Below are 13,339 nucleotides of genomic sequence, written 5' to 3' on the forward strand. Positions count from 1 at the left end.
TTGGTATGCCGGCGCCGCAGGTGGAGGATTAGCCCATTGAGCCGCGGTGCCAGCCTGGCTCACTTTTTATTCCTCACATTGTTACACAGTGGTACCCAGGGGCAGGTGCTCAAAGGTTAGCTATATTGACAAGAGTTATCGATCTTGGATGGAGTAGTTTGCTTGCTTGTTTATTTATTCAGCTAATACTGTGACAGGGGATGCAGTGTCATGAAGCCATGGTCTCTTATTTTGAGATGCTTGCAGCCTAGAGATCAAAGTTAAACAAAAACACAAGTAAAACAACTCAAAATAATCACAGATGTGGTCAGGCTCATGGAGAAAATGTAAGGCTTGCTGACAGTTTAGTGTAAAGGGGGCTTCCTGTGGCCCGAGGCACAGGGAACGTGTCCATCAGAAGTGACATGGCAATGGAGATGGGAAGGGGGATTGTTTGACAGGCATAGAGGAAGAACCTTACGGAAAGAGGGAGCAAGATGTACAAAGGCCCTGTGGTGGGAGAGAGCTTGGAATGCTTACTAGAGAACGAGAAGGCAAGTTGCGGAGTAAGCAAAGGTGGGAGGGAATGTCCCAGAGTAGGACTGGACACAGAACACAGGGCCATGTTAAGGACTTTGCTCTTTAGCCTAAGAAACACAGGGCACCGAAGACCACTTTAGTTCTTCTGGGCAGGACACATTGGTGAGAGGCAGAGAGGAGTCTGAGATGCCACTAAGGAAGGTTAGCCACGGGGAGGTAAGCAATGGTGGAGGGTTGGGGAGGTTGGCCTCAATCGGGGGTGGGAGCAAGCAGGCAGATAGAGGGGTGACCTCTCCTTCTGGTGTGCACAAACTATGATTGTGTTGTCCCCTACTTCCTCTTTCAAGGAGTTTCTAGCCCTGGCCACACCAATTCATTACTTCTTCAGGCCCCACTTATGCTGTTCCATCTGCCTGGGATGCTGTTCCCCTTCCACATGGATTGCCTTGCTCCATCTTTAGGTTTCAGCTGCTTAAACTTCACCTCCTCACAGAGCTCTGACATCTCCCATGCTCTACAGAAGGTCCCCTTTAAAAATTGTGATTGCTGTTCCCTTTATATCATTAATACAGCTTGTCATTGTTGTATTTATTTCACTTTCTTTCCTTATGCAAACTCCCCCAATTAAAACTAAGAATGATGAGGGCAGAGCTCAAGGCATCTTGTTCAGTGTCCCCAGTTCTCAGCTCTGAGCCTGGCAGAGGACAGAGCCTGAGCAATGGAAATAAGCCTTGGAGTTCCTGGTTCTAGAAACTCTAATAAGGTTTGATGCTGTGACTGTAAGAATTCAATCAGCCTCCATGTGATGGTACAATGAAATGCACACATGGACATTGAAATCAAAGTACCAAAACAGGAAGGTGAAACAAGAATTTCTCCTGCAGAGGTCCTAGGTCCTCCCAAGCATGGTCTGTGGGTTCCTTGGGGTCTCCCAATCCCAGTTTGTGAAGCGGAGGCCAGGTGCTATGCAGCGACCCTCCCACAATCACACAATTTGGTGTCTCATCTGTCCCTGGTCTCCAAAGCCTTCAACTGAACAATGCTCCCCAAGAACTTGGGTGTCATTTCTAATAAGGCCTCTGTGGTACACACACCACTAAAGAAAATACTTGCATTTCAGGGTTGGTATGTGGTACAGCGGTTAACAATGCCATTGGGGTCACTCATATTGTGTGTTGGAATGCCTGGTTTGAGTCCTGACTCTGCTGATGAGTACCCCAGGAGGCAGTGGGTGATGGCTCAAGTTCCTTGGCCCCTACCACCCATGTGGGAGATCAGGATGAAGTTCCTGGCTGCTGGCTTCAGCATGGTTCAGCCTTGTGTTATTTGTAGGCATTTGGAGAGTAAACCAAAGTACAGAAGATCTCTCTCTCTCTCTCTCGGTCTCTCTCGCTCTCTCGGTCTCTCTCTCTCTCTCTCTCTCTCTCTCAGTCTCTCTCAGTCTCTCTCTCTCTCTCTCTCTCTTTCTTTCTGCCTTTCAGATAAATTGAACAAAGAAGTAAACCAATAAAAAATTCAGGAAAAATAAAACAGGTCCTTTATGAAAAAAGAAAATACAAGCACTAATTTGAAAAGTATTATTATTCCAGACCCTCGGCAATTCAATGCAAAACCACACAATCTTGCAGAGTGCCTATTATGACACAAGCATGGCCCAGAGGGGGACTGAGAGGAACTAGGACGTGGGCCCTACATTTGAGTGTCTTTTACTATCCTTTCACTTCCTTTTATTACGCTGAGTGTGCTCTGGACATAAAGCAGAAACAGCATCCATTTGCGGTCCATTTATTTGGCTATTTCGACTCAGAGTAGTCTAACCCAGTAGGGGCTCTGCCAGATGGAGCCTGCCCTGTAGAACAACATCCTTGAGAGGAAAAACCCAAGGAGGAGTTGGTCTTTTCAAATAAAATGAAAAAATACATTCCTAAAAAGGATTCAAATTGTGAGTATGGACTATACCACGATGCTTTTCTCTGCAATCTTTTGACCTTCCTGGTTTTACGCCACAGAATCCCTAGTCTGAGTTCCTGGGGTGGGCACCGCGGTGTCTGCATGGAGGCGGGAAGCAGCTCAGAAGGGGCGACTTACGGTTCCAGAACGGGGCCGTCTGCCAGTGGTTGTTGTCGTGCGTGAAGCAGGTGAGGCCAGGCAGGCTGCACTCCTCTCCCTTCCTCTGGCGTTTCTTCTCCTTCCTCTCCTTCTTCCTCCGACGATTCTCCTTGAAAAGCTGCAGTTTGCTGTCTACTTCCTGGGCAGCCTCCCTAGCCCGGCAGAAGAGATTATTTTGCATGATCAGAAACTACTTCCTCAATCAAAAATGGGATTGTTGCAATGAGTCTCGCACCACCATTTAGAGGCACAATAACAGATTCCAGATTTTTTTAAGATTATATGATTATATCATCATTTAATCAGCTTTGGGGGGGGCAAACTCACTCAGTGACAGCTCTCTTGGAGCTGATGGAACCCTAGCAGGATCAGCAACTTCCTCCTTACTTACATGGAAACACACATGGAGGTGAATGTCGGTGAATCAGTGGCCACTGCCGGCCGGGCCCTTTGCACAACTGTCTTCACTTGCTGGTGGCGCCACACTATCAGCCACTGAATCAATGGTGCATTGGATTAGATGGCTTTGATTCGAATATTTAAAGAATTCTTAGATGAATTCTACAGGATGAGTTTGGAGAGGTACTGGCACTGTGGCTCAGTGGGTTAAGGTAGCGGCCTGCAATGCTGGCATCCCCTATGGGTGCCGGTTGGAGTCCCAGCCACTCCACTTCCAATCCAATTCCTTGTTAATGTGCCTGGGAAAGCAGCGGAGGATGGCACAAGTGCCTGGGCCCCTGCACCCATATGGGAGACCAGGAGGAAGCTGCTGGTTCCTGGCTTTGGCCAGGCTGTTGTAGCCATTTGGGACATGAACCAGAAAACGGAAGCTCTCTTTTTCTCTGTCTTTCCTGCTCTCTTTCTGTAATTCTGCCTTTCAAATAAATAAATCTTTAAAAACTGTTTTTTTAATTAAATTTTTAGAAAATTTTCATTTTTAAAATTTTAAATTAGGTTTTTACAGACTCAAGGTACCTTGTAGAGTTAATTCTACATTTTTTTTTCTTTTTTCATTATCTTGACGTTTGAATACAACTCTAACTCTGTTGAGGCTCAAATATTAAATCTCCTTTGCAAGCAAGTTTTGCTAGTATTTTTCAAATATGGATGTTTCTTTCCACTTTTAGAGCACACCAACCTAAATCGACCTAAAGAGCCTTTGTCGCTCTGTCACTCTGCATACTTTGCATCAAGTTCAGTCCAGTTACTGGTTCCGTAGAGAATGCAGAAGCGCACACAGGATGAGAGAATGCAACACAGCTGTCGTTGCCTGCACTGCAAAGGATTCCAAAAGCATTGCATGGCTCCCAGGGGAGGCGTCGGCTTTGTGCCCCCCTTCTCGAGTTATGTGCCCTACTGGGTGAACCTGCCTCCTCCAGAGCAGTGCCACTGTGCCCACAGGGAACCCTCCTGTCTCCCAGAGGCGCTTTGGGGACAGTCCCTGACACCCAGCAAATGTGGAAAACAGAGCGTGACTTACTTGAATGGGTGAAGATGGCTCTTTAATTTCTCTTGCTTTTTTACGCCTTTCTCTTTATTATAATAGCTGCAGGCAAGGAAATGAAAAAGTGAGTCTTCACATTTGACCCCAACCATTCATTGTATAAAAAGAAAGAAACGGAGAAACAAGGTCAGCACTTTGCCGTAACACTTCTAGCTTCTTGGGACTTTTTGCCTTCTGGCAGATTTAGTTTGACTTATATAGGTTAGGTCATCTACTACACGGTAATGCATTCACAGGAAACTCTGTCAGTGAGAGAGGACGAGGAGCCTGGTACCGACCCCGTAGCCTGTGTGAGTTGGAGTCTGCAGAAGCAGCTGGCAGAGGCTCCAGGCTCACCTCTGTTTACCGCAGCCACACTCCTCAGGCTTCCTTCTCTTCAGGTGTCCTCTCACTTCTCTTAAATTCTTGATTTTATCTTGTAGAGCTTCAATCTGCAAAACAGAGATTTGCAAAATTGCCCTTTGAGATCACAATTTGCTTTGCAAAGTACCTTTCTTTTCATCTTATTGGCTGTGGTCTTCTTCTTCTTTTTTTTTTTTTTTTAGAAAGCTTTTATTTAATAAATACAAATTTCATAGGCACAGCTTTAGGAATATAGCAATTCTTCCCCCCATATCTGCTCTCCCAAGCCCAAACTGTGCCACCTCCTACTCCCTCTCCCATCCCATTCTTCATTAAGATTCACACTCTTACTTATGATGTCAGTGATCACCCGAGGCTCTTGTCATGAGCTGCCAAAGCTATGGAAGCCTTTTGAGTCCACCAACTCCATCAGTATTTAGACAGGGATAAGCAAAGTGGAAGTTCTCTCCTCCCTTCAGAGAAAAGTGCCTCCTTCTTTGATTGCCCCTTCTTTCCACTGGGGTCTCACTCACAGAGATCCTTCATGTAGGATATTTTTTGCCACAATGTCTTGGCTTTCCATGCCTGAAAAGCTCTCAGAGGCCTTTCAGCCAGACCAGGAAGCCTCAAGGGTTGATTTTGAGGGCAGAGTGCTGTTTAGGGCGTTTGTCATTCTATGAGTGTGCTTTGTGGATTGGCTGTGTTCTATAACCACTCATTTGAGACAATAATTCATTCGGAAACAAATCAAATCTACCTCTATGTGGAGAAACTTTAAAAAGTTTGTGGAGGTGTGGCTGTGTCGCCTAGCAGTTCAGACACAGTTGTAATGCTCACATCTCACTTTGGAGGACCTGTGTTCAATACCCAGCTCCAGCTCCTGATCTCGGCTTCCTGGTGATGCAGAAACTGGTAGGCGGCAGTGATGGATCAAGGAATTGTGCTCCTGATACGCCCAAAGGAGACCTAGATTTGAGTTCCCACCTTCAAACTTTTAGCCAGGGCCAGTCCTGGCTTTTGTGGGGAATTGAAATCAGTGGATGGGAGCTCTATCTCTTTCTCTATTTCTCAAAAAAAAGTAGGAAAATAGAATGAAAAGTTGTTTATTTTGATGCCAACAATTTGATGCCAACCCATGTCCCATGCCTAGTCTTTTTATAATACATATTTTCCATGAACTTTTTGAAGGCACCTTGTGTTCTGATGTGTTATAACTAAAATTTCTTTTAAAGATTTATTTATTTATTTGAAAGGCACAATTATAGAAAGGCAGAAAGAGAGATCCTCCATCTGCTGGTTCACTCCCCAAATGTCTGCAATGGCCAGAGCTAGGCTGATCTGAAGCCAGGAGCCAGGAGCTTCTTCTAGGTCTTCCTCATGGGTGCAGGGGCCCGAGGACTTGGGCCATCTTCCACTGTTTTCCCAGGCCATAGCAGAGAACTGGATGGGAAGTGGAGTAGCTGGGTCTCAAGCCAGTGCCCATATGGGATGCCAGCACTGCAGGTGGTGGCTTTACCCACTACACCACAATACTGGCATGTCTATGAATAAATCATTTTCCTGCAGAGACATCAGAAGGCTACTGAGTCCATCCTCACCCTCTTCTCACACTCCGTTTCATTTGCAGAAGTCTATCACACAATCACTGGAGGACAGATACCTTGATTACTTTTTTTCCTTTTTTATGTAATTACAAAAATGATGAGGTGGGTGGACACACGGCATGTTGCACCATCACAGCAGGGCTGGCACACTGACTTTGAATTTGGACTAGACCCTATAATTGCATGGCCATGCTTACCTCTTTGTCAATATATGCCTTATGGTCCTTCCAGGCTCTGGCTGATTGGTACAGTTCTCTCTCACAATGGATTGTGTCATTTGGAAGAATAAAACACCTGCACAAACCAACCAAAATATGAGACATAAATTTATATTCCAAATAGAACGTATTATCCTCTAAAGTCTTGACATAGATGAGACAGGAAGTTTGGAGTACATGCCTAGCCAGGGTATGTGGAACATGTCCTGTCACTTGGCTGGGAGAGGGATGATGTCACAGCTCTGTGACTGAGGCTGTCGCTAAGGCCGCCTTTCAGGGCAGCTCTCAAAATCCCTGACCCCTGGAACAGATATCGGCCTAGAACTCAAGTTTTGAAAACCTAAGCAAATACATGTAGAAAAAAGTTTTTACAGTCCTAATAAAAACGGCTTGTTTGAAGAAATGCAGAGCCAGAAAGGGAGTGCTCAGCCCATCCATTCTGTTATAAAGAGCTTGCTTTAAGTGTGTCATTATGCTCTGAAGCAAAGAAGCTGCCCCAGAGATGGAGAGCAGGTGGGATACGGGGTCAATCTACATTGCAAGAGAAATAAATCCCAGCCTGCATCTTCCTAGTATATCACTCTAACAGCTGCAGGCACTGAGACCCGTCCCACAGATGAAAATCCTGGCAGGATCTTGGTACCTCACCTCCCCAAAGTAGTGAAACCGCGAAGAAAACAAAGATCTTGCCAATAAATTCAGAAAGAGAGCAAGCGATTTGGGAAGGAACTGAACAGCCAATGAGTCCATTAGAGCTAGGGGGGAGTCATCTCCCTTTCCTGTTTCCCTGATTTCCATGGCCCTTTCTGTTCTCTGAGGTCTGGGCAGCCATTCCTAACCTACATCATCTTTCTGGAAGCTTCTTGGAGACTCAGCTTCCTCCCCTGGCTACATTTAGTTTCTGAGGTCCTCATTCACCCCATTGCTAGGAGGAACAGTGACCAGGCAGCATGGAAGAGCCTCTCTCAGCTCCCATAAACTATTTCCATTTGTTTTCTAGATACACACAAACTCCGTGTTGCTAAGTCAAGATAGGACAAACTGACTCTGGCTGGATTCCCAGCTGATCAGCCTTGGAGTGAAATTGAACCTGTAGCACACAGCCTAGCCTAGGATGGTTGGGACTCCTCAGTGCTTCCTGGAGTGACCCAGGTATTTTGGACACCATATTTCTTTTAGCAAAGCACAACACAGTGGTCCCAGGGGAGGAAGGGTAAGTTTGAACCCAAGCCTAATAACCATGTAGAGTCCTCCTACTTGTGTGTCACTCGCACAGTGGTGGGCGGGCCCACAGCATTGCTGCTCTCTGCCAGCATCCCGGCCCCGTTGCCACCGCTGCCCGCCTGGCGGCCTCGCAGCCCTCTGTGGCCTTCATCGTGGCGCTTCGCAATGTTTCTCGGTTGCAACACTTGCAATTCCTCTTCTTCCAGATTGATGTCATAGATTTCGCCTTCAAATTCCACGGATAAGGAACGTGTCTGCCGAGTATGGACAAACCTGGGCTTGTACTCTGGAAATAAGGAAGTCACATTAGCAGGGATGTTCTCGTGGAGTTCAGGAGGGAAGACAACGGTGATGTGGCCCAGGGAAAGTCCTGAGAGGGGCAGGCAGGACCCAGGGCACTGCTGAGGGGCATCGTGGTGCCCTGGGCGGCCCCCTAGAGTTCACGCCACTGCACAGCGCTGGGAGGGACAATGTGCTTCTCTGGGTCTCAGGCCCTTTCATTCCTCAAGTATGGATCTCTATGATCCTGTCCACTTACAGCAGCCTAGGACCTCTTACCTTCAGTTTTCAATGGAAACTGCTAAGGCAGTTGGTTCAGCTACAACTATGTTCCCAATGATGATGTTAATCATAATGACTGCATTATGCATGGTGCACTAACTTCCCACGCACGACCTCTGACCTCAGAGTTGTGTTATGAGAGTTAACAGTAAAACTTGTTCTCAAAGATTTATTTCCTTTTAGTCTATTAAGTGGAGGATAGTCTTATGTCTCATAAGTTATAGTGATGGCTAAGTGCTCCCAAAAGATGTATCATTCTTGGGCACTTGTTCCCCCCACCCCCAAAGAAACCTCTTATTTAAGGACTATCAACTTCATGGATTTCATAGGGGCAACTTTAGGAATACAGTGATTCTTCCCACCATCCCACCTTCCCACCCACACTGCCATCCCTCCTCCTCCTCCCTCTCCTATTCTCAGTCTCATTCTCTACTAAGATCCATTTTTGATTAACTTGTACACAGAAGACCAACTCTATACTAAGTAAAGAGTTCAACAATTTGCACGAAAACAACAACAAAAACTGTTCCTCAACAGTCGAGACAAGGGCTGTTCAAACTCATTACATCAACTGTTGAACTCTTTACTCAGTATAGAGTTGGTCTTCTGTATATAAAGATAAATGAAAATGAATCTTTTTTTTTTTTTGACAGGCAGAGTGGACAGTGAGAGAGAGAGACAGAGAGAAAGGTCTTCCTTTTGCCGTTGGTTCACCCTCCAATGGCCGCCGCGGTAGCGCGCTGCGGCCGGCGCACCGCGCTGTTCCGATGGCAGGAGCCAGGTGCTTCTTCTGGTCTCCCATGGGGTGCAGGACCCAAACACTTGGGCCATCCTCCACTGCACTCCCTAGCCACAGCAGAGAGCTGGCCTGGAAGAGGGGCAACCGGGACAGGATCGGTGCCCCGACCGGGACTAGAACCCGGTGTGCCGGCGCCGCAAGGTGGAGGATTAGCCTATTGAGCCACGGCGCCGGCCGAAAATGAATCTTAATGAAGAATGGGATGGGAGAGGGAGTAGGAGGTGTGACAGGAGTTGGGGTGGAAGGTGGGAAGTGGGTATGGGTGGAAGAACTGCTATATTCCTAAAGCTGTACCTATGAAATTTTTGTTCATTAAATAAAAGCTTTCTAAAAAAAGTTCATTGCATCTTGAAGTTAATTTCACTTCTTTTTTTTTTAAAGAAACTTAATTAACTTTAAATAATCTTGAGTGCTTCTTTAAAGTTAGTTAAGTTTCTCAAAAGAAAAAGAAGTGAAATTAACTTTGAAAAAAAAAAGACTACCCTTTCTTTTTTCCATTTTATTTAATTGAATCATAAAAAAGGAACCAGTTTGTGGGGTCCTATGTAATACCTTGCTCCATATAAGCACTGTGGAATATCCATACAAAGGAAAACACATCTGTATTCTAAAACGGTGATCATTTCTTTATGCTGATGCCACTCAATACCTTTCTTCCAGCTTACTTGAAACACACAGTAATAAGGACAATTCTTCACTGTTCCTAGCTCCAAACTCCAGTCTCCTGCCAGTGTAGGCCCTGGGAGGCAGCACATGACTGCACAAGCAGTTGGGTCCCTGTACCCACATGGGAGGAGACCTTCCAGTTCCTGACTTGTGCTTGGAACCCTGCTGGGGACTGTTGTGAATGTTTAGGGAGTGAACCAGTGGATGGGAATTCTGTCTATCTATCTCTGTTTCTCTTTCCACCTGCTGAATAAAAATAAATTATAAAAAACACATCAGGTTGTCAATGTGGGCTCATGAATGTGTTGTTTTCATCCTTAACCACTGGGTGAGAAAATGGAGGCTCTGCATGTTCTGCATCTTTGACAGGGTTGGGGAGTCTTACCTCTACAGGCTGCTTTGTCAAAAGAGGTGAATGCTTGGCCTCCTTCTAGCTACACCAGTAGTAGAAGATTGCTATCAGCAAAGCGAAAACTTGGCGAACACTTTCATTAGCTAACAGACTTTTCACACTTGGTAGATGGAGGGTAACAGGCGGAGGCCAGTGTGTCTTCTGGTGACCATGGGACATGGTTACTTGCTCATCAGGTGCTAGATAAGAACTTCAATGTGTACCCATTGGCCACTGCTCATCAGTTGCCTGTGGGCTCTGGGGAGACTCAGTCACATGGCCTGATCTCTCCCCTGGGAGAGGAAGAAGGTAGGCACCTTGGCTGGGAAGTCTGAATTGTTGGTTTCTAAGACAGCTTTATCCAGGGTGTGCAGTTTCTAGATGAAGAAGTGGCCAAAAAACAAAAACAAAAACAAACAAACAAAAAAAAACCAGCTCCTACTCCCAGATCTGTAAGAGCCCATGCAGGTGGAAAAAGCTGTTCCAGACTTCTGTTTGGGCTCAACACTAAAACCCTAGTGTGTTTTATGTCACTGCTTTGAGGAGGGGGGTGATGTCCAACTTTTTGGAAGGGAAGAGAAAATTCTTGCTTCTGAGACAATGTTGGGCATCTACTTCCATTACAGGACAGTATCATGGGGCTTTATCCCTTTTGGGTTTTAAATTTCATACTCTTTTTAAAAAGTATCTATTTTTTTTTACTTTTTTTTTAAATTTTATTTTTGACAGGCAGAGTGGACAGTGAGAGAGAGAGAGAGACAGAGAGAAAGGTCTTCCTTTGCCGTTGGTTCACCCTCCAATGGCCGCGCGGCTGGCGCGCTGCAGCCGGCGCACCGCGCCGAACCGATGGCAGGAGCCAGGTGCTTCTCCTGGTCTCCCATGGGGTGCAGGGCCCAAGCACTTGGGCCATCCTCCACTGCACTCCCTGGCCACAGCAGAGAGCTGGCCTGGAAGAGGGGCAACCGGGACAGGATCGGTGCCCCAACCGGGACTAGAACTCGGTGTGCCGGCGCCGCAAGGCGGAGGATTAGCCTGTTAAGCCACGGCGCCGGCCTAAAAAGTATCTATTTTTAAAAGATTTATTTAATCTATTTGAAAGGCAGAGTTACAGAGATGGGGGAGAGACAGAGAGACAGAGAGAGAAAGAGAGCGAGAGCGAGAGAGAGAGAGAAATCTTTCATCTGGTGGTTCACTCCCCAGCTAGTCACAACAGTCAGGGCTGGGTCAGATTGAAGCCAGATGTCTGAACCTCTACCCAGGTCCCAGGCTCCTGTATTTTAAAACTGGGAGTTTGCCTCACATGAAAGGAAGAAAATCCCCCAAATCAATGGTTCTTAGCCTTGTGGGTTATGGACTTTTAAAAGAATTTGTTGAGAGGGGCAGCATTGTGGAACAGTGGATTATGCTGCCACTTGCAATGCAGGCATGCCATATGAACCCCGGGTTGAGTCTCAGCTGCTTCATTTCCCATACAGCAAACTGCTAGTGCACGTGGTAAGGCTGTGGAAGATGGGGTCCCTTGCCATGCACATAGGAGACCCAGATGGAGTTCCAGGCTCCTGACTTTGGCTTGGACCAGGCCTGGCCGTTGCGGCCATTTGGGAAGATATCTGGGTGGAAGATCTCTTCCAGTCTCTCTCCACTCTCATCATTCTGCCTTTGAAATAATAAATAAATGTTTTTTAAAAAAGGATTTTTTGAGTGTTACTGACATTGAGAAAAATGTGCATATATACACGGAATATACTTATAATTTTGGATGAAATTTCAGGGGTTTCATTACCCTAATGCTCATACTGTGGATTCTAGGATAAAAATGTCTGTTCTAAGGCCTTACATTGTCTAGTGAATAATCTGACTTACAAATCTTGAACGCAGAATTGAATTTAATGTAGTTTGCTTATTTCCAAACCAGTACAGAATCGCCACAGAACTGAGTCACTTTCACACTAGTCCACCAGATGGCACTAGCCTCTCATTATTTTTTAGAAGATGCTAGACTGAGGTTTCCTATTTCTATAATCCTAGAATTTTTATGAAGAAAATGCGAGGCAGTGCTTTTCATACTGAATCCAACTAGTTTGACCCTGTCAGCCAACAAGAATTAACCATTTGACAGAATTTAGAAGAATATACTGTCCTAACAGAGATTAAAATATATGCTTTTTTTAAAAAAAGTGTTTATACTTTTCATCTTAAGTGCACATGCATATACACTGAAAACTTACTTTTTTTTTTAAAAGGCAGACAAAGCAGAAAATTAGCATGAAAGTAAAATAAAATGGACCTAAACCATACTTTTACTTTGGAATAACCCCTTTGCAGGTTTTTTTTTAACGTATGCAATCTTTTACATCTGGTGCTCATATTAAATATCCTTTCATTCTCTGCCTAAGTGAAAATGTTTACAAAGCAAATTTGCAAGTTAATCTTAACTTTCTTATTTAAAAAACAAAGACAAAAACAAAACCCATTGATTTGCTTTTAGCCTGAGAACTATGCATGGGTAATCTCTAAAAAACGTGGAAAGAGCGACCGTTTGTCCCTGTAAGGCCTTGGTCAGCCACGGAGATGCTCACAAAAGTACGGCTTACTTGGAGTGCCCTGGTTTCTCAGGAACTGCCGTTGACTCTTCCTCTGGCTCCTGCTGGCGCGATAACCAGACTCCCTGCAGCTGCACTCTTTGTCCTTGTCGTGGAAGCCACGAGAGTAGAGGTTACGCGTGCTCTGCCGGACCGTGAGCAGGTCACTGGGTCCCTTGCACTTGTGGATCCGCAGCTTGCCAGATGGATCTTGGATGCACTGCCACTTCTGCAAGGGCCAACGGGAAAGCAGGTGACGGATTCTGACCCAGGGGTGACTGATTAAGGCCTGCTTGTCGCCTTAGCTTAGTTTTAGCGTTGCCTTTGTGGAAGCACTGGCAAAACCATTAGAGAGAGTGAAGGGAGAAAGGCAAGCTTTTAAGGGACCCTGCAATCACGCAATGCTGTTATTTCTTTCACGGGGGCCGAGAGAGACGACAATGAAATCATTGGAAATCAGAACGACCTCGATGACTCTGGAGCCAAAAACTGGTATACGAATCCTCAGCAACCAGACTAAACAGTCTTGAATGAAACATGGAAAAGCCCTTAGTCCACCACGACACAGGGCACAGCTGTCAGGGCTGTTTTCACCAGCCCCTTCTTGCTCTGCAAAAACAAACTTGGCGGCTTTGTTCTCTGCCCCTGCATTTCTAATGAGAGCCCAGGAAGAGCAGCACAGGAGGAACACAGAGATGAGTTTAACCAGAGTCCCTCCCGGGGCCAGCCAGCTCTCGCCTTCCCCAGACATTGGCAAGCTTGTCAGGTTTCCTTTTGTGTCTCCTTCTGCCAACACTGCACACCCAGCATGCTCCTAGAA

General features: G+C 45.9%; 1 protein-coding gene across 4 annotated transcripts in view; it reads right to left on the reverse strand.

The window, feature by feature from the left end:
* Window positions 1-13,339, reverse strand: part of SULF1 (sulfatase 1) — a 193,266-nt gene that overhangs the window by 22,115 nt on the left and 157,812 nt on the right. For all 4 annotated transcript variants that reach the window (XM_062188383.1, XM_062188382.1, XM_062188380.1 and 1 more), the window contains exons 13-18: window positions 12,532-12,748; window positions 7,554-7,806; window positions 6,276-6,372; window positions 4,469-4,563; window positions 4,109-4,174; window positions 2,608-2,780 (exon numbers count right to left, since the gene is read on the reverse strand). In XM_062188383.1, the coding sequence (XP_062044367.1) occupies window positions 2,608-2,780; window positions 4,109-4,174; window positions 4,469-4,563; window positions 6,276-6,372; window positions 7,554-7,806; window positions 12,532-12,748 (901 nt within the window). The remainder of the gene's footprint in view (window positions 1-2,607; window positions 2,781-4,108; window positions 4,175-4,468; window positions 4,564-6,275; window positions 6,373-7,553; window positions 7,807-12,531; window positions 12,749-13,339) is intronic.

Source organism: Lepus europaeus, chromosome 4 (assembly GCF_033115175.1).
Source record: "Lepus europaeus isolate LE1 chromosome 4, mLepTim1.pri, whole genome shotgun sequence".
Taxonomy (NCBI): domain Eukaryota; kingdom Metazoa; phylum Chordata; class Mammalia; order Lagomorpha; family Leporidae; genus Lepus; species Lepus europaeus.